Source organism: Manis javanica, chromosome 11, assembly GCF_040802235.1.
Source record: "Manis javanica isolate MJ-LG chromosome 11, MJ_LKY, whole genome shotgun sequence".
NCBI classification, from domain to species: Eukaryota; Metazoa; Chordata; class Mammalia; order Pholidota; family Manidae; genus Manis; species Manis javanica.
The window spans coordinates 34,205,902-34,233,304 of NC_133166.1; the positions used below are offsets into that span (position 1 = coordinate 34,205,902).

Consider the following 27,403-nt stretch of genomic DNA (forward strand, 5'->3'; position numbering starts at 1 on the left):
CCCCTCTCCCTCGAGCCAACCAATCACATCCCTAGGTCCGGGTCGGGGTCGACTGACGCGAGTGAGGGCAGCAGCCAATGGGCGTGCCGCTGCCCGTCCGATCTCAGCAGCCGGTCCGGGGCGGTAGAAGAGCAAGTGAGGAGAGCGCGCGGTGGCGGGGGAGCCATCGCTGGATTGCCACGGGAAAGCGAGGCCGGAGCCTCTGCGTCTAGGTGAGAGGCAGGGGTGCAGAGCTGGAGAGGCCAGGCCTGCGGGCCCCTCCTCGCCGAGCCGGGCCGCGGCTTCGGGAGCGGCAGCGGCGGGTCGGCCGAGGTAGGAGGAGACCCGCCACTCCGTCCCCGCCCCCACGTTGGGCGGCTCAGTGCTCGGGGCTCCGGCATCAGGCAGGTGGTCACTGCGCGGTTTGGCCGGGCCGCCGCCCTCCAGAGGGCCGGGACAGAGTTCTGGGAACGTGGAGAGGGGCCTAGTTTGCAGTCGCGGAGCCTGGGGGCGCTGCCTGGGGTGGGGAGTCCGCGTAGAGGTGGCGAAGGTGGGGCAGGGTACTAAACCGAGGAGTGGGCTGGTGTGCTCCAGTGTGGCAGTCAGAAGAGGCCTGTGATGGAAGGATTTCGGGTCTGGGGAGAAAGGATGTAGTGGGTAAAGGGGGATGCTCAAAAAAGTGTGCCCTGGGAGAAGGTGCGGAGCCGGGGAGTGTGGCTGGCTTCTTGGAAGTAGGCATTGATAGAGGGTGGGGGAAAATCAGCTGGGGGTGAAGGGAGAACAGGTTTGGGTTTTGAAGGTTAAGATTTCTGTACGAAAGGGGACACGTGGATCTGAAGTAAAAGCACCTACTGAAACCGGAAGGTGACAGAAGGTTTTAGACGAGATATGGATGGAGGCTGTTTGACAAGAAGGCGTTAGGTGGCCAGTTAGAAATTACATAGAAAGTGAACAAGGTGGATTTGTGTATGGTAACTGAAGGGTGTGGATCTTTTACAAGTAACTCCGTCTTGGTGGAGACAGGAGAGTCGAATGGCTTAGGCTGGAGTCACAGTCAGCTAGGTTTATAGGTTCATTCACTACTCATTGAAGGCCAAACACTTAGAATGAGCTCTTATTACTGAGGCTTATCCGCCTGGAACAGTTCATCTAATTGTTTTGCCTCAGCAGCACACAAACTTACCCTCAGAAATAATGGCACAAGTATTCTTTTCTTTTGATTGGATGGTATTGAGGAATCACTTAATTCTTTGTATTAAAAAAAGGAATGTGTTGATTTAAAGGCAGCATCAGATGATAGTTTCAGAAAACCTGTCCTAGTGGGGAATTTCTCAGCTGTCTTGTTGGGCAGTGTAATACAGCATAAAAATGACGCAAGGTATCATACAATAACACAAGCAAGAATCAACATAAAAGTAAAATCCTATTATTCTTTAGGATTAATCATTTTGATGTAGTAGAATTTGGTTAAGTATCATGCTTGTTGGGAAACCTTTGAGCCTTGGGAAGAGTTTTGTAGCTAAGTAGGTTCAAAGTTTTTTTCGCTTAGAGTAAAGGAAGTTATGGTACGTGTGTACCAGTGCTACTGCCTTTCTGCTTGAAGATTTTGAAATTTTATTTGTGGGTTGTGGGCAGAGAAGAGGTAGTAGAAAAGAAAGTGACCCACTACCACATTTACAATGGATTTAAATGGGAAGAGGTGATAGGCATTGAAGTATAATTTCTGCTTGCGGATAGGATGTAAGGATTGTGAAGAGTTAAGTACCTCTTGACAAATAAAATAGTACAGTGCCAAGGACAGATATCAAAGAAGGCATTTGTTGTATAGGATGTTTTCTTATTAACCAGGTCAACAGAGTATTATAGCTAATGGATCATTCTTTAGGATGTAGAAATAATTTTGTGGAAGTTAATTTCTTGGTATTGCTGTTCACTGATCACATTTTAGCTTAGTATTAACAGTATCTAAATACTGAGGCAACTGAGAGAAGTAATCCAGGTGGTGTAGAGTTAATCTGGGGTTTCCTGGAAGAGGTGAGTTGTGAGCCATCTTTTGAACTAGGAATTGGGATATGGGTTATCAGAAGACATGGGAATGACATTTCAGTAGTTTGAACGTTCTATAAACAGCTGTGGACAGAGTGACAAAAATTATTTTTAAGGAGGATTGAAAATTTGAATGAAGATTTAAGGGTGTAGAAATCAACCAAGTCTGTTGTAGCATAGTTGAAAAATGATGTTTCTGTCTGGTGGCTAGGAGAGAAGTTGATGATGGATTGAAGATAGATAAAGGAGAGCACAAAATTTTTTTTTGATAGTTACAATAAAGAGAATATGGTGAAAATAAGTCGGTTATTGAGAAGTAGGTTTGGAGTTCAGTTATATATATAATAATCAGAAATCTTTTTGAGTCCTGTACTAGATTATGTTGATGATAATAGCAAAATTTATTGGGTGTTACTTTTTGCCTGAGACTATTTTGAACTTTCCAAGCATCATCTTCCTTTGATTATCCCTGTTTTATAGATGAGGGAACTGAGCTTCAGAGAGATTAAATTTGCCCAAGGTCACACAACTAATTAAAGTGTCAGGTCAGGTTTGGCAAAGTCAATCAATAAACATTAGTTTACTATAAAGCAGTTGAGCTTCACTTCATGGCAGGCACTGTGGGAAGTGCTGGAGATTCAAAGTTGACAAGCAAATCGAAAGGTCAGGCCTGAGTCATTTTTTACAGACGGTTGTTAACAGGAGAAAGCCAGTGAAGAAAGAAAAAGTTGGAGAGTCTTTTGTAGACACTGAGGAATGTACCTTTTAGGAAACCTTAGGATAGAAAGAGTTTTTAGAAAGAGGAAGTGGTCAGCAGCAAAATACCTAACTGAGGATTCAGAAGAACAAAAATTGAGAGATGTTGAATTAAGTAAGGAAAAAATAATGTGAATTTAGTCAGAAGAACACTGGAATGAAGATATTAAGATATAGGCTGATAGTTAATCATGTTTAATGGCAGGGGCTCTATACAAATTTAAAATTTGGTATCACAGTAGTAGTCAAATTCATAGGCAAGATGTTGGAAAGTCACTTTGTAATATTTAATCTTTGGCTGGTAAGATCATGGGTAATTTAAAAATGCTCATACTTTTTGTATTGTTTCAAGTTTACAAAAACATCATTTTTATAATTAGTGGGGAAAAACAGCTGAATTGAGCTAATGGTGAGGGAATTTGGGTGGGCTAGTATGAACTATGTTTTGGAATAGGTATTTTATTTCAGAGCTTACTACACATGAGCAACTTTGGTGGGCATATTCCCATCTTAGAAATGACTGGGTTGTTACTATTGGAAACGTCCGGAAACTGCACGTAGAAAAGATGGCCTTTGCTTAAGGCATCAGATTACTAAAACGCCCAGAATCATGGAAATACAGTCTTGGGTCTCCTGAACATTGTTTTCTAGAGTTTAATAAATGAATTTAAGGTAAAAAAAAAAAAAAAACCAAACTACTCATAAAATTGAGTCTTAACTGTGTCTTTAGACCTTATATTCCTCCCTCTTCCCACACATCGGTTCTGTATAGTTTCTCTCTTCAGTAGGTTTATAATGAGCTTAGAGTCTCAGCTCATAAGACAATGTGAAAGTGCTGAATTTACACATAACTATTTTAAGCACTTAAAATTCATCAGTTTTCTGTTCTCAATTTGAAGAAGAGACAAAAATACAAGGAACTAAGCATTTCTTATCAAATAATTCTTCCAAAGCAGGATTTACCTGAGGATCAGTGCACATTTAGTCCAGTCTCTAAAGTGGAGAGAGGAGTTTTTTGTAAGTCAAGAATAGGATCTAATTTTAGTTTAATTTCATGTGGCCCATAGGGATTGTGGGAGGAAGCTTAGTATTACATCTAGGCACTATATTATGATCCTTAAATAAATTATTCCATTTAATTGTCATACAGTTTTCTGAGGTGGAGTTCCTCCTTTACAAATGGAGAAAATGAGGCTCAGAGAAGTTAGTAACCTTCCAAAGGTTGGAGAGTCAAAGTGTTAGAGCTGAGATTGAAATCTTGCTTTGTCGAACTCTAAAACCCATGTATGTGAGACAGATGAGGAGAAGGACTTGTTTATATTAATACCTACAATTGAAAAAAATATCACATAACATTAGGTATTTAGTAACTGTTTGTTACTTTAGAAGATTGGACTCCTGCTCTGTGTGTTTGTGCTTTGTGACACTGGCTTTTAAATGATAGTGATTTTTGCATGTCTTGCAAAGTGCATTATCTTATACTGAGAGATGTGTTTTCACATTTTACTATTTGTGAAAGGAAGATGTATTTTACAGTGTCTTTCTATTTCTAAATGTTTAGGAAATGGATACTATGTCTTAAAGTCAAATGTGTCTCAAAATTGAGGAAGTGTGGTGCTCATATAGTCTTCATGTATAACTGTCTTAGCAGTTTGTGCATTTTCTTCCCATCCTCCCTCCTTTATTTAGCCTATTTCTTTTTTAGTCCGATGTAATACAGAAATAAAGTATATGTTAGTAATAAAATAGTCATTGTCTTTAGTGAATATTATGGTATGGAAGAAAATATTTTAATGTAGAAAATTCACATTGCACTGTGAATCAGCAAATCTGAATTTTAATTTTGGTACTGTTAGCAGTTAGATGTGTAACTCGAGGCAAGTCACTTCCCCTCTGAGCTTTAGTTTCCTCATCTGTAAAATGGAGTGGGGAGGGCAACTTTTAGACCTGTTTCGTTTGAACAAACTGTATGTCCTCTTTGATTAAAAATGTGGTTGCCTTATGATTAGCACACATACTGTAGGGGGGTCACAGGGAAGACAGTATAGCACAGAGAAGACAAGTAGTGACTCTATAGCATCTTACTACTCTGATGGACAGTGACTACAATGGGGTGTTGGGAGGGAACTTGATAATAAGGGTGAATGTAGTAACCACAATGTTGCTCATGTAAAACCTTCATAAGATTGCATATCAGTGATACCTTAATAAAAAAAAATGTGGCTGCCTTAAATCCCTTTCTTAAAAACTGTCTTTATTGCTTTTTACTTTTTTTTTCTTTCTCTCCATCTTCCTGTCTTCCCTCCTTTCCCTTTTTTCCATGGATCCTTGTGGTTCCTATCAGATTCTTTAGAGAAGATGAATTATTTTTGATATCCTTCATTTACGAAGATAAGCTGAGAAAGTAGGTACCTTGTAAGTAGTTAATGAATATATGTTTTATCTGAGTTAAAAGAATCATATAAATTAGATACCATCAAAAAACTATAGTTCTGCCTAAAGAATGAACTTTGTTTAGTAAATTTGTCTCCTCTCTACTAGGCAGATGTACAGAAAGAAAACTACTGGGCCTGTCTTTAAGAAGCTCTCTTTTCTAATAGGAAAGGCAAACTTACTTTATTTTTGCACTTTTTGTTATGGAAAAAACTTTACACTTTGTATTATGGAAAATTGCTAACATAAAAATACAGTAATATACATATCACCAACTTTAACAGTTACCAACTTGTAGTCAATCTTGTTTCATCTATACCCCCACCAATTTCTCCACCCCCTTGTTTTTGAAGCAAATCCCTAGACATTTTTACCAGTTATTACCATATAGCATAAGTGTAACAATATACATGTTAATCTAAGTGAAGTGGAAATATGTTCATATAAATATATTTTGAGACTTGTATTATTATACTGTGTTGGGCAAGAAAAATTAGGTATGAAATTCTAGGTAGGGCAGGAATAATGCAATTGGGAGGCTGAATATAAAAATAATAAAATATAATGTAGCAACATGGGGTCATATCCCAAAATTGGTGGTAGAGATTCTAAGTGGGAAATGACATTATTTCTGAATGAAAGTAGGATTTTGACAGAAAAATAACATTTAGGGGATGAGGTGAGGGTGATCACATAAAAAAAATCATACAATTAGAAAAATTTAGTTTTGGCTTGCCTGAATAAGTTGTATCTAAATCTGTATCTTTCTATGTTTTTTAGACCCCTACAAAATGTTACTGATATACTGTAGATCTTTCATCAATACTTGAGAAAAGCTAATTGCTATATTATAAATTAGGACACCTACTTTGTGAAGGTATCATTGTCTTTAGTGAATTATTTGACACATTCCATTAAAATGCCTTCTAAATATCTTAGTATCACATGAATTACTGAATCCATTTTGTCTTGAATATATGTGTGCCATCAGCTTTTAAGTATAAGTCATTTTGAGATTTTAAATGGTGGGGTGTATGTGTGTGTGTGTTTATTTGTCCATTTTAAGAGTACATTGACATAATCTGGTTTATGTCATTCTTCTCTTTCATGAAATTTTTGCCAGAAATGTTGGCGTGATGGTCACATGAGAAATCATTCTTGAATTTAAGGAATCCTTACCATCATATCTTATTATTCTGGAGTAGTCACTTAGGTACTTTGAATTATTACATATTAGTATAAAATCCTAAAATATATTCCATAATGCAGAGATACTTAGTCAAAGGTCATGAACTTCTTAAGCATCTGCTGAAAGCTTTGTGCTGTCTCCTCAGAAAAATACACAATAGTCCCCCTTTCTCTGTGGCTTTGCTTGCTATGATTTCAGTTTGGTCCTGAAGCAGATGATCTTTCTTCTGACTTACAGTCAGAAGGTCAGTTGTAGTCTAATGTTAGGTCACAATGCTTGTCATTCACCTCACTTCATCTCATCACACAGGCATTTTATCATCTCACGTCATTATAAGAAGGGTGAGTACAGTACAATAAATATTTTGAGAGAGAGTTTAGATGACTTTTATTACAGAATATTGTTATAATCGATTTTTTTATTGTTAATATCTCCCTGTGCCTAATCTATAAATTCAACTTTTTCACAGGTATGTATATATGTATAGGAAAAAATACAGTATATATAAGGTTCCATACTATCCATTGTTTCAAGCTTCCATTGGGAATCTTGGGGCATATCACCTGTGGATAAAGGGGGACTACTGTACATACACACTTAATTTTAATTTTTCATATAATTTCAGGGGGTTAAAAGACTCATACTGTTCAGATATCCTTGGTGAGGGATCTGTGGATTCTGGATTAATAATCCATTCTTTAATGTATAGGCACAAAGCATAGTGCTAAAATTCAACTCAAATTTATTTGTGTATATTAACTCACCTTTTCAAACAAGTGTTTTTCATTATTGAGTGATAAAATTATAAAAATCATTATGCAAATGCCTAATTTAAAAAAATAGAACAATTCTTTTTTTTGCTATTATTGTTGGTATTTTTTTTAATGTATCATTGATATACAATTTTATGAAAGTTTCACATGAGCAACATTGTGGTTTCAGCATTCACCCGTATTATCAAGTGCCCCCCAATTCCATTGCAATCACTGAACAGACCAATTCTTAATTGGACTCTTAGGGAAAAACAAGTTGTAGTTATTTTAATAAGTATGTAGGAATGACTTTACCAAACGTTTTGGAATAAGTGTATGGTACTTTATATATAATGGCTTCTGTCCATCCTGAATCATCAGTAAGTAGAATATTATGACTGAAGAATGAATAAATGCATAAATCATTTTTTCAGAGGTAAAGAAGAAAACTTTGACCTACCTTACCCTTACATAGTTAAAATCTGTGGAGGAAAGGGTCTGTTAAAGTATTTTGAGGTTCACATTTGTGGTAAAATAATTCTGAGATGTGTTACAGGGGCCAAGAAATGGGTATTAGGTTTACAAAGGATTGATTCTCAGTGATGATCATAAGTGTTTATCATCCATCTAGTTTGAAGGATGGTCCTTGTAACTATGGGGAGAGTAAATCCTAGGGCAAAATACCTCTAAAACCAAAATCAGTCAAAGGGAGAAATAAAGTTTAAAACCCATTTATTGCTTATAAACTGCAGTCTGGGTCTGTCTCTCTTTCCTGCTCTGGCAGAAGCAAAACCAGCCCTCCCCATAACATTTCAGGTTCAGATAAGTCATCAGTTGCCCAGGTAATTACCCATTGATATGGAGATGAACTGTTCTCCACCCTTGAGGAATGCCTGTTGATGTGCAGATGCACTAAAGACAGGTGAGATATTCTGGAAATATTACGGTTTTACCTGTAGTCCTAAATAAATTTTTTAGAATGATGTGATTGTAAACACTTGTGGATTACAACTAAAATGTAATCATAATAATGTTTATTGTCATAAGCAGACTCCTCAGGAGATAGAAATAGGTGGATTAGCTGCTAATGGAACATTTGACTGCAGAGCAGTGCATAGACTCTTTGAAGATCAGTGAGTATTAGATGTATTGCTTTAAAGTGATAACCTTGTGACCTGGTAAAGTTAATAATTCTCTGAGAATCTAATGTACTACTAGCGAACAGCTTACTGTGATACATAGTAATAAAAATAGACTTTGAGAGCTAGAAGAGTGTTTAACTAACCATAGTGATTTGGCCTCCACTTCAGTGAATTTTACAAATGATCAGAGCAGTTAATTGACTTGACCAAGTTCGGGTAGTTAGTGGCAGAGGTCCCAATAGGGTAGTTACTCATTATTCTACCTGATTTTGTTGCGCTGTTTTTTTGGCTGTCTTCCTTCTGGATCTCGGTTTCTGCAGAAGGAAGATCTTACTAGGATTTTTAGCATTGATACTTTGATTCTCAATTAATAAACTGGTTAAGAATATCCTGAATTTTTATACTGTAAAGTTATTCTACTTTGTTCTACATGGTCTCATCCCATCTTTAGCACAGTAACCTATGGTTACAAGGCTTATTGGAGTAGGCTTCTTAGGAGCTTAATTCAGTCAGTTTCACATGTGGAAACAGGTATTAATAATCTAAAAAGTCATCAGATACTTTCCTCATGTTTTCTGTGCCTTTTTGGGCTGTTGCCTGCCTTACAGCATTTAGTTGGCAGGCTGTATCTGAAGTCGGCTGTTTTTAAGGTAAACCAGGAAAAGATTTTTGAGAAGAGCACTTGTTATGGTCTTTTTAAGACATTCCTGGAAACTTCTCACTCTAAATTAAAGACTGGGAGGGGGATCATTGATATCCAAAGTTCGGAGAAGTTATTATTTCTTCCCTGAAAGGCCCTGATTTCAAGTCCTTATGCCACATTTGGTTGGTGTGGACGGGGTGGCCAGGGTGACAGCCTGCCCCTACATAGTGGCCCCATAGCCAGGGTAAAGACTCTTAGAACAGTGACTCTCAAGCTGTTTTAATCCTGGCCCTTTAAATGGGTCATTCTTGAGCTCAATAATTTCCACTGTTTAGTGGAATAATAACTAATTGTCAATATGCAAGCATTTTTGCGGGGAAAGGGATTTTCTTCAGCAGTTAGGCAGGTGGTGGTTCCTAATTGAACCACACAGAAAAAACTTTTCTTAAAACTTCTGGCTAGTTAGAAAGCTGTAGTCTTAAATCCTAGGGATGCAATTGTATAATATATTTGCAGATTTAGTAAAAAACTGAAAGTGATAATGAAGCTCAATAGTGGCAATTTTTAATTAAAAAGTAAGAATAATGATAATTGAAAACCACGACCAGCTAAAGACAACACAACTTCACTGACAGCAAGTTCCTTTTAAAAATTACAGAATTCCAACCTTTGAGTGTGCATAGAGGTAGGAACTTTGCAGCCAGAGTTATCGTATACAAATTGAAGTCCTTGGTACATTCTAATAACTTGTTCATTTTTGCAACTCTTAATAACTGGTTTAATAGGTCATTCATCAGTAGCCTTACTGATCAAAGGAAGGTAATTCTTTCTAAATCATTTGTAGTCCATGGAAGGTTTGACCCATTTTTGGACAGACATTACCTTGAAAGATAATAGGTAAACTTTTTGAGCATTATTTCTCTAGTTGTGTTGGGAAATTTGTGAGGGGCTGGACTTAAGTAGAGTTCAGTGGGTTTCTTTACCTCAGGACTTTTTGTAGTCTTTTGATATGCTAATTACTTTCTTTGATCTCCTGGTTAAAGATGGAGGATATGGTTTCCCAGCCCTATTTACCATGATCTGGGAAATGCTGTCTTGGAAGACTGGAGCCTGTTTTTTGGTTCATCCTTCTGAACAGATTCAGAAGGTGCATAAAAAAGTAACGTAAGAGAAATGGAGAGGAAATACAGCATATAGGAGGAACTTAAGAACACTTTTCTGCTGCTAAGGGTTGCAAGTCATTTGCCGTAATAATCAGAGGGAGTCTAAACTGCTTTTAAATTGAGTCTAAATTGCTTCTATTACCAGTGAAACCTGATTCTACCAACCTGTTCTGAAAGATCTTAATTATCTTTTTTTAAATTATTTTTTTTATCAAAGTATTATTGATATACATTCTTATGAAGGTTTCACATGGCAAAGCAATGTGGTTACTACATTCACCCCTGTTATAGTGTCCCCCCCATGCCCCATTACAGTCACTGACCATCAGTGTAGTAAGATGCCACAGAGTCACTATTTGCCTTCTCTGTGCTACACTGTCTTCCCCCTGGTACCCCCCACACTATGTGTGCCAATCATAATACCCCTGAATCCCCATCTCCCTCCCTCCCCTTTGGTAACCACTGGTCCCTTCTTGTAGTCTGTGAGTCTATTGCTGTTTTGTTCATTCAGTTTTGCTTTGTTGTTACACTCCACAAATGAAGGAAATCATTTGGTACTTGTCTTTGTCCACCTGACTTATTTTACTGAGCAAAATATCCTCTAGCTCCATCCATGTTGCAAATTGCAGAATTTGTTTCTTTCTTACGGCTGAGTAGTATTCCATTGGGTATATATACCACATCTTCTTTATCCATTCATCTACTGATGGACACTTAGATTGCTTCCATATCTTGGCTATTGTAAATAGTGCTGCAATAAACATAGGGGTGCATATGTTTTTTTGAATCTGAGAAATCATATTCTTTGGTAAAATTCATAGGAGTGAAATTCCCGGGTCAAATGGTATTTCTATTTCTAGTTTTTTGAGGAATGTCCATATTGCTTTCCACAGTGGTTGAATTAACTTACATTCCCACCAGCAGTGTAGGAGGGTTCCCCTTTCTCTGCATCCTCTCCAGCATTTGTTGTTCTTAGTCTTTTTGATACTGGCCATCCTAACTGGTGTGAGGTGATATCTCATTGTGGTTTTTATTTGCATTTCCCTGATAATTAGTGATGTGGAGCATCTTTTCATGTGCCTGTTAGCCATTTGAATTTCTTCTTTGGAGAATTATCTGTTCATATCCTCCACCCATTTTTTAATAGGGTTATTTGGTTTTTGGGTGTTGAGGCATGTGAGTTCTTTATATATTTTGGATGTTAACCCCTGTGTGTGTATACACGCACAAATATATTCTCTCATACTATAGAATGCCTTTTTGTTCTGTTGATGGTGTCCTTTGCTGTACAGAAGCTTTTAAGTTTGATTTAGTCCTATGTGCTCATTTTTGCTTTTGTTTCCCTTGCTCGAGGAGTTACATTCAGAAAAAATTTGCTCATGTTTATATTCAGATTTTTATCTATGTTATCTTCTAAGGGTTTTATGGTTTCGTGACTTACATTCAGGTCTTTGATCCATTTTGAGTTTACTTTTGTGTATGGGGATAGACAATAATCCGATCTTAGTTTTCATAAGTAGGCTGTTGTAGTTTTAAATTAGACCGCACAAGATACATAATTAGTAATCTGCCTAAGTTAAATTTTAGATAAACCTCTATGTAGTGTACATGTAGTATTCAGGGTAAACATGGTAGTTTCCCGTTAATGTCAATTTTATTGAGTCATTTGAAATATTTTTATATTAGTCCTTAGATTTATTATGGACTCAAGGTATTTCAGTTTCTTTGATTGTGTTGGAAAAGTTCAAGAATGCTGCCTTTGTTAGCACACTTGAAATATTAGTGTATCATTGTATATTGGAGTACTATATTTTACTTTTCTGAGTCTGCAAGCATTAGGATAAAAATTTCATGTCTTAATATGAAAATATTTTTATTAAGGAAAAGAGAGATTATAGCACAATCGTTTAAAGAAGAATCATGTGTGACTTACGGAAATCACTTTTTAAAAATTGTTTTCTTCCAGAATGGACTTGAATACATGGTTTTCAAACAGTGAAACTGTTTATTACCATGCTTCCTGCACAGACCTGCTTCGGTAGGCTTACAATAGAGAAATGGGTACACTGGCATAGGCTTTGAGGATAGAAATAAAGGAAAATGGGTACTCCTGAAACAATTTAAGTTTCTTGTCAACAAATAATTTTATGCTGTAGAATTGAAATTTCCTTTCTAATGGAATAGAGCTTAACTTTTTAAGATGCCTATGTGTTTGAGTTTTGCATTGCAAATGAATTCTGAGTCTGATTTTTCTTAATGTCTAATATTTCCCAGAAATGAAGCCTTAGAGGCATTTTAACTCATGCCAAAATGCCGCTCCTACAGAGTAACATCAGTGTACAGAATAGTTGTTTAGTACCCTAAGAACTAATGAGCCTACTGAGAGTTTATCAGCAAGAAGTACCTTAGACATTCTGGAAAATAGGATATAGAGAGTTAAATATTGGTATATCATTGTCTGTGTAGGCACAGAGTGGCCATTATATCTGTTTCAATGGGTGCTTATAACAGGGTAGGACACTAGCATTTTTAATTGAAAAAAAGAAATGTTAACCAAGATGTTACAGCTATTCTTTTGTTTGTGGAAAAATGCCTTATAAGCCTTACTTTTTGAAAAAGGAAAAAAGAATCCACTATTCTTAGCTTGACTACAGTAAATAGTTTCTACAGTTTGAATTTCCAGATTGGCCCATTATTTGTTCTTATAGCTTACTTTCAGAGGAGGTTTTCTTTTATGTTGAGTCTTAATCAAAACACTAAATAAAGATTCCAGAGTTATTAAAATACAGTAGAAAAGACACTAGACCAGTGGTTCTCAAATATTCCTCTAGGTGGGAGTCTATCAAACATCTTAAAGCATATACCTATCTACTAGGTGAGGCCTCTTCAGTTTAACTAAAATGAGTTGGCTTGCTTTTGGCTAAAAGTGTGTCAACTCCAAGTGGTAATTTGCTTGTTAGAAGTTTACACTTAAGTGAATGTGAGAAAATGAAATCTTTATTTAGTAGATGAGATTATTTGGTAGGGAAAATATTTCGAAGTACAAGGCCCATGGGAACATATTTTTTAAAGGAATGTCAGGTGTCTAGAAAATAATGTAGTAAGGAAAATCTTTTTTGTCCCTAGACCCATGAAATAGGTCCCACATAGATGCAATGGTTGACAGTGTTAAGAGTAATAAGCAGTTATTTCACCATGCTCTTTGTGGCAGATTATATTTTCTAAAGGTGGTTGTTTCAGAATCTCCCACCTCACATGTTCTTTCAGTATGTCCTTGACTCTTTTCTCATCCTGAGGTGGGGTTTACATCCCCTCCCCTTGAATTTGGGCAGTCTTATAAATCATTTGTAAAAGACTGAGGCAGAAGTTAGACTGTGTGACTTTCATGGTGAAATCAGAAAAGAGCTTCTCTACTGGTCTTGAAGCCTTTAGCAGCTTTTTAAGTCTGGCCTGAGATTGCCTTGCTATAAGGAAGCTCAAATTAGCTCATGTGGAAAGACCATGCAAAGGGGATCTAAATCAGGAGCTAGAACAGTTCAGCTAGAATTGCAAGATCAGGAAGTATAATTGTTCAGTTAGAATTGCTTAGTCGAGCCCTTCCCAGATTCCTAATTCACAGACTTGGTAAGAGAGAATAAAATGATTACTGCTATTTTAAGATGCTGAGTTTTGGAGTGATTTTGTTATACAGCAATAGATAGAACACTATGTTTCTGAATCTGCTACTATACAGTGAAATTTGACAATGTACAGATGTATAGTCAGGAATACATACACCCCAGTTATTTGTTCTGGGATCTGAGCATTAACCTTATTTTGTTCTTTTACCTTTGGTATATAAAACTCTTTTCTACTGTTCTTTCCTGCACCCATTTGGAAAAACCACCATCCTTAAGTATTTAGTGGAATATATTTTGGAAACTGAAACTGTCACGTCTGTTGGAAAGGATGGTAATGTTTATTATGGCATGAGAGCATATGCGTTATCTTTAGAAGGCCTTTTGCTCTGTACCTTAATTTTAGTTGCTGTGCTATTTGGCCTTCTATTAGTTTCCTAGCGCTTCTGTAACAAAGTAACCACAAACTGGGTGGCTTGAAACAATAGAACTTTATTGTCTCACAGCTGTGGAGGCTAGAAGTCCGAAATCCATACTCCCTTAGGAGTAAGGCAACTTGCTTGCCTCTCCTAGTTTTTTTGTTGGCAGTGACATTCCTTGGTTTGTAGCTACATAACTGTGATCTCTCCTTTGTTACCACATGCAGTTCTCCCTCTGTATCTCTGTGTCTTCACATGGCCCTCTTTTATGACACAAGTGGTAATTGTATTAGAGACCTACTCTTCTCCAGTGTGACATCATTTACCTTAACTAATTATGACCCTGTTTCCCAATAAGGTCATATTCTGAGGTACTGGGGTTAGGATTTCAACATATATTTTTTAGAACTAGGAACACAATTCAATCCAGGCCTCAAGGGAGATTGGTATAGGAAATTGGTATAGTTATGTTTTAACCATTTAAACACTTTTATTACAGATTAGATATGAATAAGGTTTTTAATCAGTGCCCATGAAACTGTCTTTTCTGTTAAGTCCATCTTCCCACCAGCACGCACATAAAATTTGATACTAGTTTTTAATGGTTTAGGCTCATTGAGCCTTTTGAGAATCTGATAAAAGTGGTGGATTTTTCCCCTAGGAAGATGTACAGATGTGTGCATGGGAGTGCACACTTGCACACACCCACACACAAAGATTAAGCAATATTTTGGGTGAAACTAACATGTTCTTCGAACCCCTTCCTCTCAAATCTGTTCATGAACTTCTAGCTTTCTGGGCAATTTTCATATTTATGTGATATGTACCATATGCTTAATCTCTTGTCCCATCCCATTCCCCATATAGAACCTTTGGTTAAGTAAAATTGTAAATAAAGTTATACTTTAATGTAGAGAACAATAATCTAGGTTATTTTAGACCTGTACACACTATGTAAACACACTTTTATATTTTGCTACAGTGGTGGGTTAGCTCTTGACTTTTAAATTCTGTGTTATTTTAATTATTGTGTCGAGATGTTTTTGAACAGGGTAGTGGTCTAGGGTTTCTGAGTCTGTGACAGGAAGGATTATGTTCTGTGTTCTTCTTCATACTTTGTAGCCTTTTCTCCAAAATAATATTACCCAGGCCTCACACCTGAATATCTTACTTCGGCTGTCTTTCCTTGTTAAAAAAAAACCACAGATTTTTTTTTATTAAGGTATGATTGATACACACTCTTATGAAGGTTTCACATGAAAAAAACAATGTGGTTAGTACATTTACCCATATTATCAAGTCCCCATGCAGTCACTGTCCATCAGTGTAGTAAGATGCCACAGATCCACTATGTGCCTTCTCTGTGCTACATTGTTATCCCCGTGATCCCCCACACCATGTGTACCAAACATAATACCCCTCAATCCCCTTCTCCCTCCCTCCCCACCCGCCCTCCCACACCCTTCCCCTTTGGTAACCACTAGTTCATTCTTGGAGTCTCTGAGTATACTGCTATTTTGTTCCTTCAGTTTTGCTTCATTGTTATTCTCCACAAATGAGGATAATCATTTGGCATTTGTCTTTCTCAGCCTGGCTTATTTCACTGAACATAATGTCCTCCAGCTCCATCCATGTTGCTACAAATGATAGGATTTGTTTCTTTCTTATGGCCAAATAGTACTCCATTGTGTATATGTACCACATCTTCTTTTTCCATTCATCTACTGATGGACACTTTGGTTGCTTCCATGTCTTGGCTATTGTAAAAAGTGCTGCGATAAACATAGGGGTGCATATGTCTTTTTGAAACTGAGAAGTTGTACTCTGGGTAAATTTCAAGGAGTGGGATTCCTGGGTCAAATGGTATTTGTATTTTTAGTTTTTTGAGGAACCTCCATATTGCTTTCCACAATGGTTGAACTAGCTTACATCCCACCAGCAATGTAGGAGGGTTCCCCTTTCTCCCCATCCTCACTAGCATTTGTTGTTCTTAGTCTTTTCAATGCTGGCCATCCTTACTGGTGTGAGGTGTATCTCATTGTGGTTTTAATTTGCATTTCCCTGATGATTAGTGATATGGAGCACCTATTCATTGGCCATCTGAATTTCTTCTTTGGAGAACTGTTTCTTCATATCCTCTGCCCATTTGTGAATTGGGTTATTTGCTTTTTGGGTGTTGAGGTGTGTAAGTTCTTTATATATTTTCGATGTTAACCCCTTGTCGGATATGTCATTCACAAATATATTCTCTCATACTGTAGGATGCCTTTTTGTTCTGTTGATGGTGTCCTTTGCCGTACAGAAACTTTTTAGTTTGATGTAGTCTCATGAGTTCGTTTTCGCTTTTGTGTCCCTTGCTCGAGGATATACATTCAGGAAGAAGTTGCTCATGCTTATACTCAGGAAATGTTTGCCTATGTTGTCTTCTAAGAATTTTATGGTTTCATGACTTTCATTCAAGTCTTTAATCCATTTCAAGTTTACTTTTGTGTATGGAGTTAAACAATAATCCAGTTTCATTCTCTTGCATGTAGCTGTCCAGTTTTGCCTACACCAGCTGTTGAAGAGGCTGTCATTTCCCCATTGTATATCCATGGCTCCTCTATCGTATATTAATTGTGATCATATATGCTTTGGTTTATATCTGGGCTCTCTAGTCTGTTCCATTGGTCTATGGGTCTGTTCTTGTGCCAGTACCAAATTGTCTTGATTACTGTGGCTTTGTAGTAGAGCTTGAAGTTGGGCAGCATAATGCCCCCAGCTTTATTCTTCTCAGAATTGCTTTGGCTATTCAAGGTCTTTTGTGGTTCCATATGAATTTTAAAATGATTTTTGTTGAAGAATGCTGTTGGTATTTTGATAGGAATTGCATTGAATCTATAGATTACTTTAGGCATGATGGCCATTTTGAAAATATTAATTCTTCCTATCCATGAGCATGGGATGAGTTTCCATTTATTGGTCTCTTTACTTTCTCTTAAGAGTATATTTTAGTTTTCAGGGTATAGGTCTTTCACTTCCTTGGTTAGGTTTATTCCTAGGTATTTTATTCTTTTTGTTGCAATTGTGAATGGAATTGTTTTCTTGATTTCTCTCTCTGCTAGTTCATTGTTAGTGTATAGGAATGCCACAGATTTCTGTGTATTAATTTTGTATCCTGCAACTTTGCTGAATTCAAATATTAGATCTAGTAGTTTTGAAGTAGATTCTTTAGGGTTTTTTATGTACAATATCATGTCATCTGCAGACAGTTTTAGGGACAGTTTAACTTCTTCCTTGCCAATCTGGATGCCTTTTGTTTCTTTGTGTTGTCTGATTGTCGTGGCTAGGACCTCCAGTACTATGGTGAATAGAAGTGGGGCAAGTGGGCATCCTTGTCTTGTTCCCGATCTTAGGTGAAAAGCTTTCAGTTTCTTGCTGTTAAGTATGATGTTGGCTGCGGGTTTGTCATATATCGTCTTTATTATGTTTAGGTATTTGGCCTCTATACCCATTTTGTTGAGAGTTTTTCTCATGAATGGATGTTGAATTTTGTCAAATGCTTTTTCAGCATCTTTGGAGATGATTATGTAGTTTTTGTCCTTGTTTTTATTGATGTGGTGGATCATGATGATGGATTTTCAAATGTTGTACCATCCTTGCATCCCTGGATTAAATCCTACTTAATCATGATGGATGATCTTTTTGATGTATTTTTGAATTTGGTTTGCTAATAATTTGAGTACTTTTGCATGTATGTTCATCAGGGATATTGGTCTGTAATTTTCTTTTTTTGTGGTGTCTTTGCCTCATTTTTGTATTAGAGTGATGCTGGCTATATAGAATGAGTTTGGAAGTATTCCCTCTTCTACTCTTTGGAAAACTTTAAGGACGATGGGTACTAGGTCATCACTAAATGATTGATAAAATTCAGTGGTGAAACCATCTGGTTCAGGGATTTTGTTCTTAGGTAGTATTTTGATTGCCAGTTCGATTTCTTTGGTGGTAATTGGTCTGTTCAGATTTTCTTTTTCTTCCTCTGTCAGCCTTGGAAGGTTGTGTTTTTCTAGAAAGTTGTCCATTTCTTCTAGGTTATCCAGTTTGTTAGCATATAATTTTTCGTAGTATTCTCTAATAATTCTTTGTATTTCTGTGGTGTCTGTAGTGTTTTTTGCTTTCTCATTTCTGTTTCTGTTTCTGTGTATAGATTCTTTTTTTCTTGATAAGTCTGCCTAGGGGTTTATCTATTTTGTTTATTTTCTTGAGGAACCAGCTCTTGCTTTCATTGATTCTTTCATTTGTTTTATTCTTCTCCATTTTATTTATTTCTGTTCTAATCTTTATTATGTCCCTCCTACTGACTTTGGGCCTCATTTCTTCTTCTTTTTCTAGTTTCAGTAATTGTGAGGTTAGAGTGCTTATATGGGATTGTTCTTTCCTGCGGTAGGCCTGTACTGCAGTATACTTTCCTCTTAGCACAGCCTTGGCTGCGTCCCAGAGATTTTTGCATTGTTGAATTATTGTTGTCATTTGTCTCCATATATTGCTTGATCTCTGTTTTTATTTGGTCATTGATCCATTGGTTATTTAGGAGCATGTTGTGAAGCCTCCATGTGTTTGTGGGATTTTTCATTTTCTTTACATAATTTATTTCTAATTTCATACATTTGTGGTCTGAGAAGCTGGTTGGTACAATTTCAGTCTTTCTGAATTTACTGAGGCTCTTTTTGTGGCCTAGTATATGATCTATTCTTGAAAATGTTCCATGTGCACTTGAGAAGAATGTATATTCTGCTGCTTTTGGTTGTAGAGTTCTGTAGATGTCTGTTAGGTCCATCTGTTCTAATGTGTTGTTCAGTGTCTCTGTGTCCTTATTTATTTCTGTCTGGTTGATCTGTCCTTCAGAGTGAGGGGAGTGTTAAAGTCTCCTAGAATGAATGCATTGCATTCTATTTCCCCTTTTAATTCTGTTAGTGTTTGTTTCACAGATGTAGGTGCTCCTGTGTTGGGAGCATAGACCTTTATAATGATTATATTTTCTTGTTGGATTGACCCCTTTATTATTATGTAATGTCCTTTTTTGTCTCTTGTGACTTTCTTTGTTTTGAAGTCTATTTTGTCTGATACAAGTACTGCAACTTCTGCTTTTTTCTCTCTATTAGTTGCATGAAATATCTTTTTCCATCCCTTCACTTTTAGTCTGTGTATGTCTTTGGGTTTAGAGTGAGTCTCTTGTAGGCCGCGTATAGATGGGTCTTGCTTTTTTATCCATTCAGTGACTCTGTGTCTTTTGATTGGTGCATTCAGTCCATTTACATTTAGGGTGATTATCAATATGTGTGTACTTATTACCATTGCAGACTTTAGATTTGAGTAACCACAGATTTTTAATACACCTTTAAGAATGCTGTATAGGTCATGTCTTTGTTTTGCATGTAGCCTCTGGCATATTTATATTTTTGAAGCCTGGCATTCCTTTGTTGGTATGTTTTTGAAAATAACTATGTCAAACAAGTATTTACTGTGCATTTTATAGTGATATGCACAGTAACTCCAGTAGTACTGAAATGATACACAATCAGTTTGTAGAACTGGTTTCCCCCTGATGCCTTCTCTTTTTTAGTTTTCTTTCTGAATGTGGCATATTGAAAATCATTATTTAGAACAGGAGTTGGCAAACTGTGGCCTGCAAGATATCTTCCTGCTTTTGTGAATAAAGTTTTATTGGAACACAGCCACTCACATTTGTTGCTTACTGTCATTGGCTGATTTTGTGTCCCAGATGGCAGAGTTGAGTAGTTGCTACTAAGATTGTGTGGCCTACAAAGTTGAAAATATTTGCTCTTGACCCTTTACAGAAACTTTTGCCAACTATTGCTTTAGGTTATTTTTAATTTATTTTCTCTTTTAAGGGTATTTGAAGTTTTTTTCTTACTTTTTCAGTCATGGGATCCAAGGGATATTAAAAGACATTTAACTCAAGTTTCTGTTACTTCAATTTCCTTCAGTAGTCTTGTCAAGTGGTCCTCCAACCTAGAGGTGTAGGACAGTGGGACAAAATAGCCTTGGATTAAAGAAATACAGATTAATTGCCCCTGACTGGGAGTCAATCAGTGACTTCCAATGAAAAGATAGGTGAAATAACTTATTCTTGGTTCATTTGCTCTCCCAACTCTCTCAACTGGTAGATTTTGATTTGGGGTGAAGGCACAAATGTGCCAGTTTTTAATAGAGAGGTACTGAAATGGACCCTATTTTAAGTTGTAGCTCTACGTGTGGAAGTTCATAGGAAGCTGAATTTAATGGTTAGACATTAACTTGAGACTTTCATATTTAGCGCTTAATTTCCTAAGTTTTTCAGTGTCTAAAACATGGAACTAGAGTCTTTACAAATAACTCTTTCTCAGTTTTTACTGTTTGTGTTCAGTAAATGCTGGTACAGAAAGAAACATGCAAGTAGAGCAAATGTAGACTTCATTGCAGAACTGTGTTTGGTAGTCCTCTGTACTTGACTGTTTGGTGAACATAGGGGAATCTCTCAGGAAATGGAAGAGAAGGGACTCTCATCCCAAGATATTATACTGATGGGGTGGAGGGTATGAATTTCTCATATTCCATTCAGGAAATCCAGCCTGTTAGAGTGCTTTTCATCCCAACAGTTCATAGTGAAGTGTTCATCTGCTTTTTAATATGGTGAGTTTCCATCTACTAAAGAAATAAAATGAAAATTTAAGTAATAAAAATTAGCCGAAGAAAGGTAATGCTTCTTTCCTTAACATAATGCTAATCTTTTATCTGTCTATCAGTTAATCATGCATGCATGAGGACTTCATAGAAAAAAAGTAAAAACCCAGAGGGGTAGTTGTACTTGAAAGCTTATATGCCATATTAGCAAAGGGTAACAGATACATTATGGAAAAGTGACTAGATAAAGGAAAAGGAGTTAGGGGCAGTAAATATGTGGGAAAACTAATAGAAGATAAGGGTCTTTTTAGTAAAGGTTTGTGAAGGCTCATCACAGTGCTAACTTTCCATCTTCATGCCCATACACCCCCTTAGAGTCCTTGTTATGGGAGTCCTCATTTCTCGAAGTTTCTGCTTTTAGTCAGATAAGGTAAGCTCTGAGAAGACGTCTTTCTGCATCTGTTGAATCTCAGCCGTCTTTAACTCAGTGTAATCCATGTGCCAAAGTATGGGGTGTATGTTCTGATCCCCTATACTCCCTCACACAAAAGTGTTTCTCAAAGGCAGTTAAGTCCAAGAGATTATTTTCGAAGTTCAGTGAGCCATAGATTACATTGGTATAGATATTTGTAGAAACATGTTTGAATATTTTTATTAATCTTAAGTACCCAGAGTTTCTTGTCTTCCACCTTATTGTACTACCTCTGTTGTCCTGGGTTTTTGTTTCTTAATATTGCAATAAATGATTCTGTCTAGGTAAGGTCTTTCAGTAGGTCAGCTAGAGAGAAGTTGGAAATGAATCCACCAGCCTTTGGTAGGTGTTTATTTCTTAACTTCAGAATGATGTCTTTTTATCCAGACTGATAGTGGCAATAACTAAGATGGTCTTGTGAGTCAAGTTCTATGTTGGACAATAGACCTCTTGACCTCTTAATGTTCTGTTTTTTCTGGCTGCCTTGGAAATGGCCCTCAAGGAAATTTTGGTAAAGTCTAAACGCCTTTAAATTTTAATTATTTAAGCATTTACCTGAAATAGTTAATATCTATACTGTGTTGCTAGTTTGGTCCATAACTATTATTATGGATCGATGTGGAATTTTAAGGATTCTAAAGAATTTGCCTTATTTCATATGTTAAAATTTTCTGTAGAGCAAATTCTTGTGTATAATATGCCAAGAAGACCCTGTAGTGAAGAATGCTGTTCATTTCCTCCTATAGGGAATCATGCAACTTAAGAAGTGGAAAGGACCCTCAAGACCATCTACTCCAACCTCTTTATTTTCTCTGAAGTTCTCTTCAGTGCTAGTTGAGGCCTTTACCTCACTATAGGACAAGCATTTTATACCCTGAATTTAGTTTGAAGATACTGGTTCAAATTTGGCTCTGCCATGTATTTGTTTCATGAGTGACCTTAGGCAAGAAAAATTATTAAATTTTACCTGAAAGCATGAGAGTGAGTTTTTTGTGCTTAATATATTTTTCTGTTTCCTTTCTTCCTTTAACTATTATATTTTTCATTGCTGTTAAGTCTTCTGTAAAACTACTTTTCAAACCTATGAAATTGCTTTATATTCCTTCCTCTGACCATACCCTACTCTCCATATATTTGTCCACATTTCTCTTTCTGCTTAGCAAGTCTGAAACAACTAGTTGACAGTAAGTAAAAGTTGTAATTGATTTGTTTTTAGCTCTAATATAGGCAAAGGAGTTCCCATTTCTTGGCACTTGAAGAGCTGCCCTTTTTTGTGGTAGATTTTTATGGTTTTCTGGTTACTGTCTCTCACATCAATTGCTTAGTCTATTTAAATAACCTTTTTTAAAAAAGTTGAAAATGAAAAGGGGAGAATCTTGTCTCTAATCATTTATCTTAACTAAGTTTCTAAAACTTAACACTAACATATGATTAGCTTTCCGTTAATATTGGGACACTTGTTAGCAAAGTACAAGTGTGTTACAAGGGTGCAGTTTATATTGATTGGAAGAGTGCTCTCTTAGACATTCTCTGTGGTTTCTCCATATGTGGTCATTTCAGGCTCTTTTGCCCATGAGACCTGCATGTTCTTCTTTTACAAGTAAGGAAATAGTGGCTTTATCTTAGGATCTCATGGCTTCAAAGTGACAGAATGTGGGCTTGAACTCCAAGCAAGTGAATGTGTCATAACTTAGTTTTGTAATATGTTCTCTTAATGTAAGTATAAATTCATAATATAAAACCCACTGGGAAAACCCACTTGAGCAAGAAAATAGTTGTGATATCTGTTACCCAGCATTTTGCTGCTATTACGGAAGATTTCCATTCTCTTTCACTTTTGAACCATAGAAGAAGGTATTTTTTGCAGAAAATACCCAGCTGCCACTGCTAGGTGGTGTTTTCCTAAAGCAACTCAGGAACAGTGAAAATAAAAGTGAATCACGTTTCACAGCACAGGGAAATGGGGATGCTGCTGCTTTTCTCAGTATGCAGTACTGCAGCTAGTTTTAGGTAGATGGTAGGAGCTTTGGATATCTTTCTGTGTGGTAGAATCACACAGCATTACTTTCCTGGTGTCTGCTTTTCCAGTAGCTTCTGGCCACATTGGCAGGACTATGTGGAAGATATGACGAGTTTCAACTTCCCTTAAAAGAATTCTCATTTGCACTGGCTTTGCCAATGAGTTAGTGTGATGTGTCCTGGTGAATGGGGCAATCAAGAATACCTAGCAACAGAGTTTAAAAATACTTTGTGTACATGAAGTTTTTGGTGGCATTGTGCAAAGGTGGGAGAGGGTTTCTTGCATGGAAAAAACCACCAAATCTTGATAGTAGGGTAAAATCACATACAAATAGCTTTGAGCTAGTTACTTGGAACTGGTAAGAAGCAGTTTCATGCTGCAACTCTCTTAGCAAACAATCTTTATACTGTTAAGCTTGAGAAAAGATAATTAAGTTTGGTAAAAATTTTCTGCCATTTGTTGTTAATATATTTGCTACTTAGGCTTTATAGGAACTATGTCCTCACAGTTGTGGGAAGAAATTCTATAGCTGCATTTTTTTGGGAGTGAGCCAGTACATACTCAGGCTATAAATCCTCAGTTATTTCTAAATAAGGGAAAACTTAGTCTATTTTTTGTCTTAAATGTATTGTATGTATATACCATAATTTGTTTATCCATCCATCCATTGATGGACATTTGGTCTTTTTGTACTACTTGGCTGTTGTGAACAGTGCTGCTGTAAATGTGTGTGTACACATGCTTGAGTGTGTTTTCAGTTCTTTCAGGGTCTGCATCTAGGAGTGGAAGTGGAGAGTCATCTGGTAGTTCTGTGTTTAACTTGTTGAAGAACCACCACACCTTCCCAACTCCACAGAACCATTTTATGTTACCACCAGCAATGCATACAGGTTCCAGTTTCTCCTCATCTATTTTCTGTAATTTCTAGGTATTTTGAATGGTATTATAAGTGGTAGAGTTTTTTTTTAACTTCATTTTTTGTGTGTTGCTGGTGAAATACACCTTGTATCTAGTGACTTTAAGTTAACTTTGTAATTCTTATAGTTTGTTTATGTATTTATTGGATTTTCTGTGTACACTTGAATTTGTGATTTCCAGATGCTTTATTCTTTATTCCTTCTTCATAGTAGTTTGTATTTTATGGATTCAATATTCTTGTGAGTGACATTGAGGAAATTTACTAGAATTTAAATTCTCTTTAAACTTTTCATTATCTTAGTTTCCTTTGTGGTTGGTTCTATTGCTTTTCATTTTGGTCCTTCTTAATTTTGTAGGTATTTCTTAAATATCTGGTGGTCCTTGGCTGCATATTCATATTTATTAAGGAGTAGAATGTTTCATTTTGATAGCTAATATTGACTGCTTTTCAGTTTTTTTGAGGTCTGTTATTCCAAGAGAGCTTTTCTCCAAATGGGATTACTGATTGAAAGTTCTTTGCTAGTTTAAGGGCCAGCAGCAGCCAGATAGGCTGAGAACCTAGAATTTATTCTGGGGCTTGAGTGCTATGAAGACTTTTTTCGGGGGGAGTGGGGTTGTTTGATCCTGTTTTGTTGTTGTTGTTTGGGGGGTTTTTGGTTTTTGGTTTTTTGGTTGTGCTGATCCCTTACCTCTCACACCTCCGTTTGTGGATGTTTGGAGCAACCTCAGGCTCAGCTCAACGTCTCTTTTGTTGCTAGCACCCATGCTGGATGCTCTTCTCAGCAGATCTAGATATAAAGCCTGGGAGCCAAAGTTTATACAGGAAGACCATCATAAGTAGCTCTGCTGTTCTGTGAGCAATCCTTTAATTACCTTGATTTCCCTATGATTTAATTCAGCTTCTTGATGCTGAGCTTGTTGGTTTCTGTTTAGGGAGTTTCAACAGCTCTTGCCTCCTCATAGTCCTCTCCTATGTTTTACTTGGGCTGCTATTTCTTCTGTATGGCTTCTCTATCAATTTCCTCTTATCTGTTTCTTCTAGAAATTCTTTCCTTCTTTTATCTCTTTTTGCTTGTTAATTGGTCCGTTTCTTATTTTCAGATTGTTCTGAATTTGTTCTTTTTATAATTATGAGATATTTGGACAAAAAATACATGGCAACTACTCCCCAAGTTAAAACATAATTGAAGCTCCTTACTCTTCTCTGATGGTATTGCACTTCCTGTCATTCATCTGTTAATGTTATCATGTGTTTATTTTTCTGAACAATAAAGAGCATTGTTCTGAAGGTGTTTGAGCTTTGAATAATGACATACTACATGAATCCTTCTTCTGCATCTGTTTTTTTTTCCATTTGTCATGGTGGTTTGGTTTGTTCTTTCTCTTAGTATATCTTTTCTGCAGTGTCAGTAAATTTGAACAGGGGGATAAGTTAGCCTATGTATTACTATGACTTTTTAAAAAGGGAGGTTTGATTAGTACACATGGTGTGGGGGGTCATGGGGAGAACAGTGTAGCACAGAGAAGGCACATAGTGGATCTGTGACATCTTGCTGCACTGATGGACAGTGACTGCATTAGGGTATGGGTGGGGACTTGATAATATGGGTAAATGTAGTAACCACATTGTTTTTTCATGTGAAACCTTCATAAGAGTGTATATCAATCATACCTTAATAAAAAAATTTTTTTTTTAAGTTAGGAATACAAATACAAATAGAAAAAGAAATGTTGTATGATTATCTTTCCCTGAGCACCTGACAAAGGAGATGTAGTTTCAGCCAGCCAGTCCACATCTGTCAAGATAGGTTTGCAATACTCAGTAAGTTAATTAGTGGCTAATTAATTACTTCAACGCATGCTTACCATAGGTGCCAAAATACAGGTGTGGAATTTTCTCACACATTTAGATTAGATGATCGTCATCCTTCAGGATATGTTCACTTCATTGAAATTAGCACTGGGAGTTTAGAATGCGTTTAAAAAAATGACAGTCTTAAGAGAATATTTTCACTGATTTTTCTAAACTTGACATGTATATGTTTATATGTATATAAAATTTGAGATTTCAGTGAGGAAAGAAGAAAAGGAACAAACTGTTAAGATGTAGCATAACTGAACCTTAATGCCATGAAAGAGTTCATACTTGCACATAGTTTATGATGGAAACATCATAAAATTGTGAGGTTTCATGAAGAAAAAAATGAATCACCATTGAGGTTACCAGAAAAAAATAAATAAATAAATAAAAGCGAGGTTTGAGCACTTTCTGAATACATTGTCACTACAGACATGTAGAAGAGAGAGGACTTGGTATTACCTCTTTTTGTTTCAACTGGTGATGATAGGTGAATATGACACCACCCTGTGTTATATAAGCTAGGTCATTGAGTGCTGCTGACCTCCATCTGGTGTTATAAATCCTTTTGGAGACAGAGAAACACCATTCATTCGTGTTTAGGGTTTAACTGAGGTATAAATGAAGATTTGGGTTCTTGTTGCTGGGAGGAATTTTTAGGGGCCATTTAGTATAAGCTGTACTAAAGAAACCCAGGCCTGGAGAAGGTGAGTGACTTGTCTAAGGTGATCTGGGGAAGAGCACAGGGATTAGAAGCCCTTGTTGCAGTTTGTTGTTATTTCCACTTATTATAATGAACAAGAGACTAAAATTCCTTTTTGTTAACATTCGACTTTGATTTTTGCCTGTCCTTTAAAATACTTAATTGAATATCAAGAGATTCTCAGTACATAAGAATGAACATGTATCTTTGAACTGATGCTAATTTGCTATGTTTTCCTTAGGATCAGAATGGTTTCAATCCCAGAATACTATGAAGGCAAGAATGTCCTCCTCACTGGAGTTACCGGTTTCCTAGGGAAGGTACTTTTGGAAAAGTTGCTGAGGTCTTGTCCTAAGGTGAATTCAGTATATGTTTTGGTGAGGCAGAAAGCTGGACAGACTCCCCAAGAGCGAGTAGAAGAAGTCATTAGTGGCAAGGTAAGTGTGGAGATGATCATTTGAAAGAGAGAAAAAAAGTGTGTGTGTGTCTAATTGTTCACATCCTCAACAGCTAATCATCAACAGCCTAGTATAGTCTTCAGTATCCTGAAAAAACTTATTCAAAATCCCGTACAGGATGGCAATAAGCTGGATGCTTTCCTCTGTGATGGACAAAATTGTATAATAAATT

At 36.7% G+C, this 27,403-nt stretch overlaps 1 protein-coding gene across 3 annotated transcripts in view; it reads left to right on the forward strand.

The window, feature by feature from the left end:
• Positions 1-60: 60 nt before the first annotated feature.
• FAR1 (fatty acyl-CoA reductase 1) overlaps positions 61-27,403 on the forward strand; it is a 63,812-nt gene continuing 36,469 nt past the window's right edge. Inside the window, exons 1-2 of one of the 3 annotated variants that reach the window (XM_037026828.2) lie at positions 61-212; positions 27,015-27,210. In XM_037026828.2, coding sequence (XP_036882723.2) covers positions 27,022-27,210 — 189 coding nt within the window. In that variant the 5' untranslated portion in view covers positions 61-212; positions 27,015-27,021. Of the gene's footprint in view, positions 313-27,014; positions 27,211-27,403 lie in introns of all 3 variants that reach the window. The other 2 variants (XM_037026829.2, XM_073216246.1) reach the window with 2 other exon arrangements.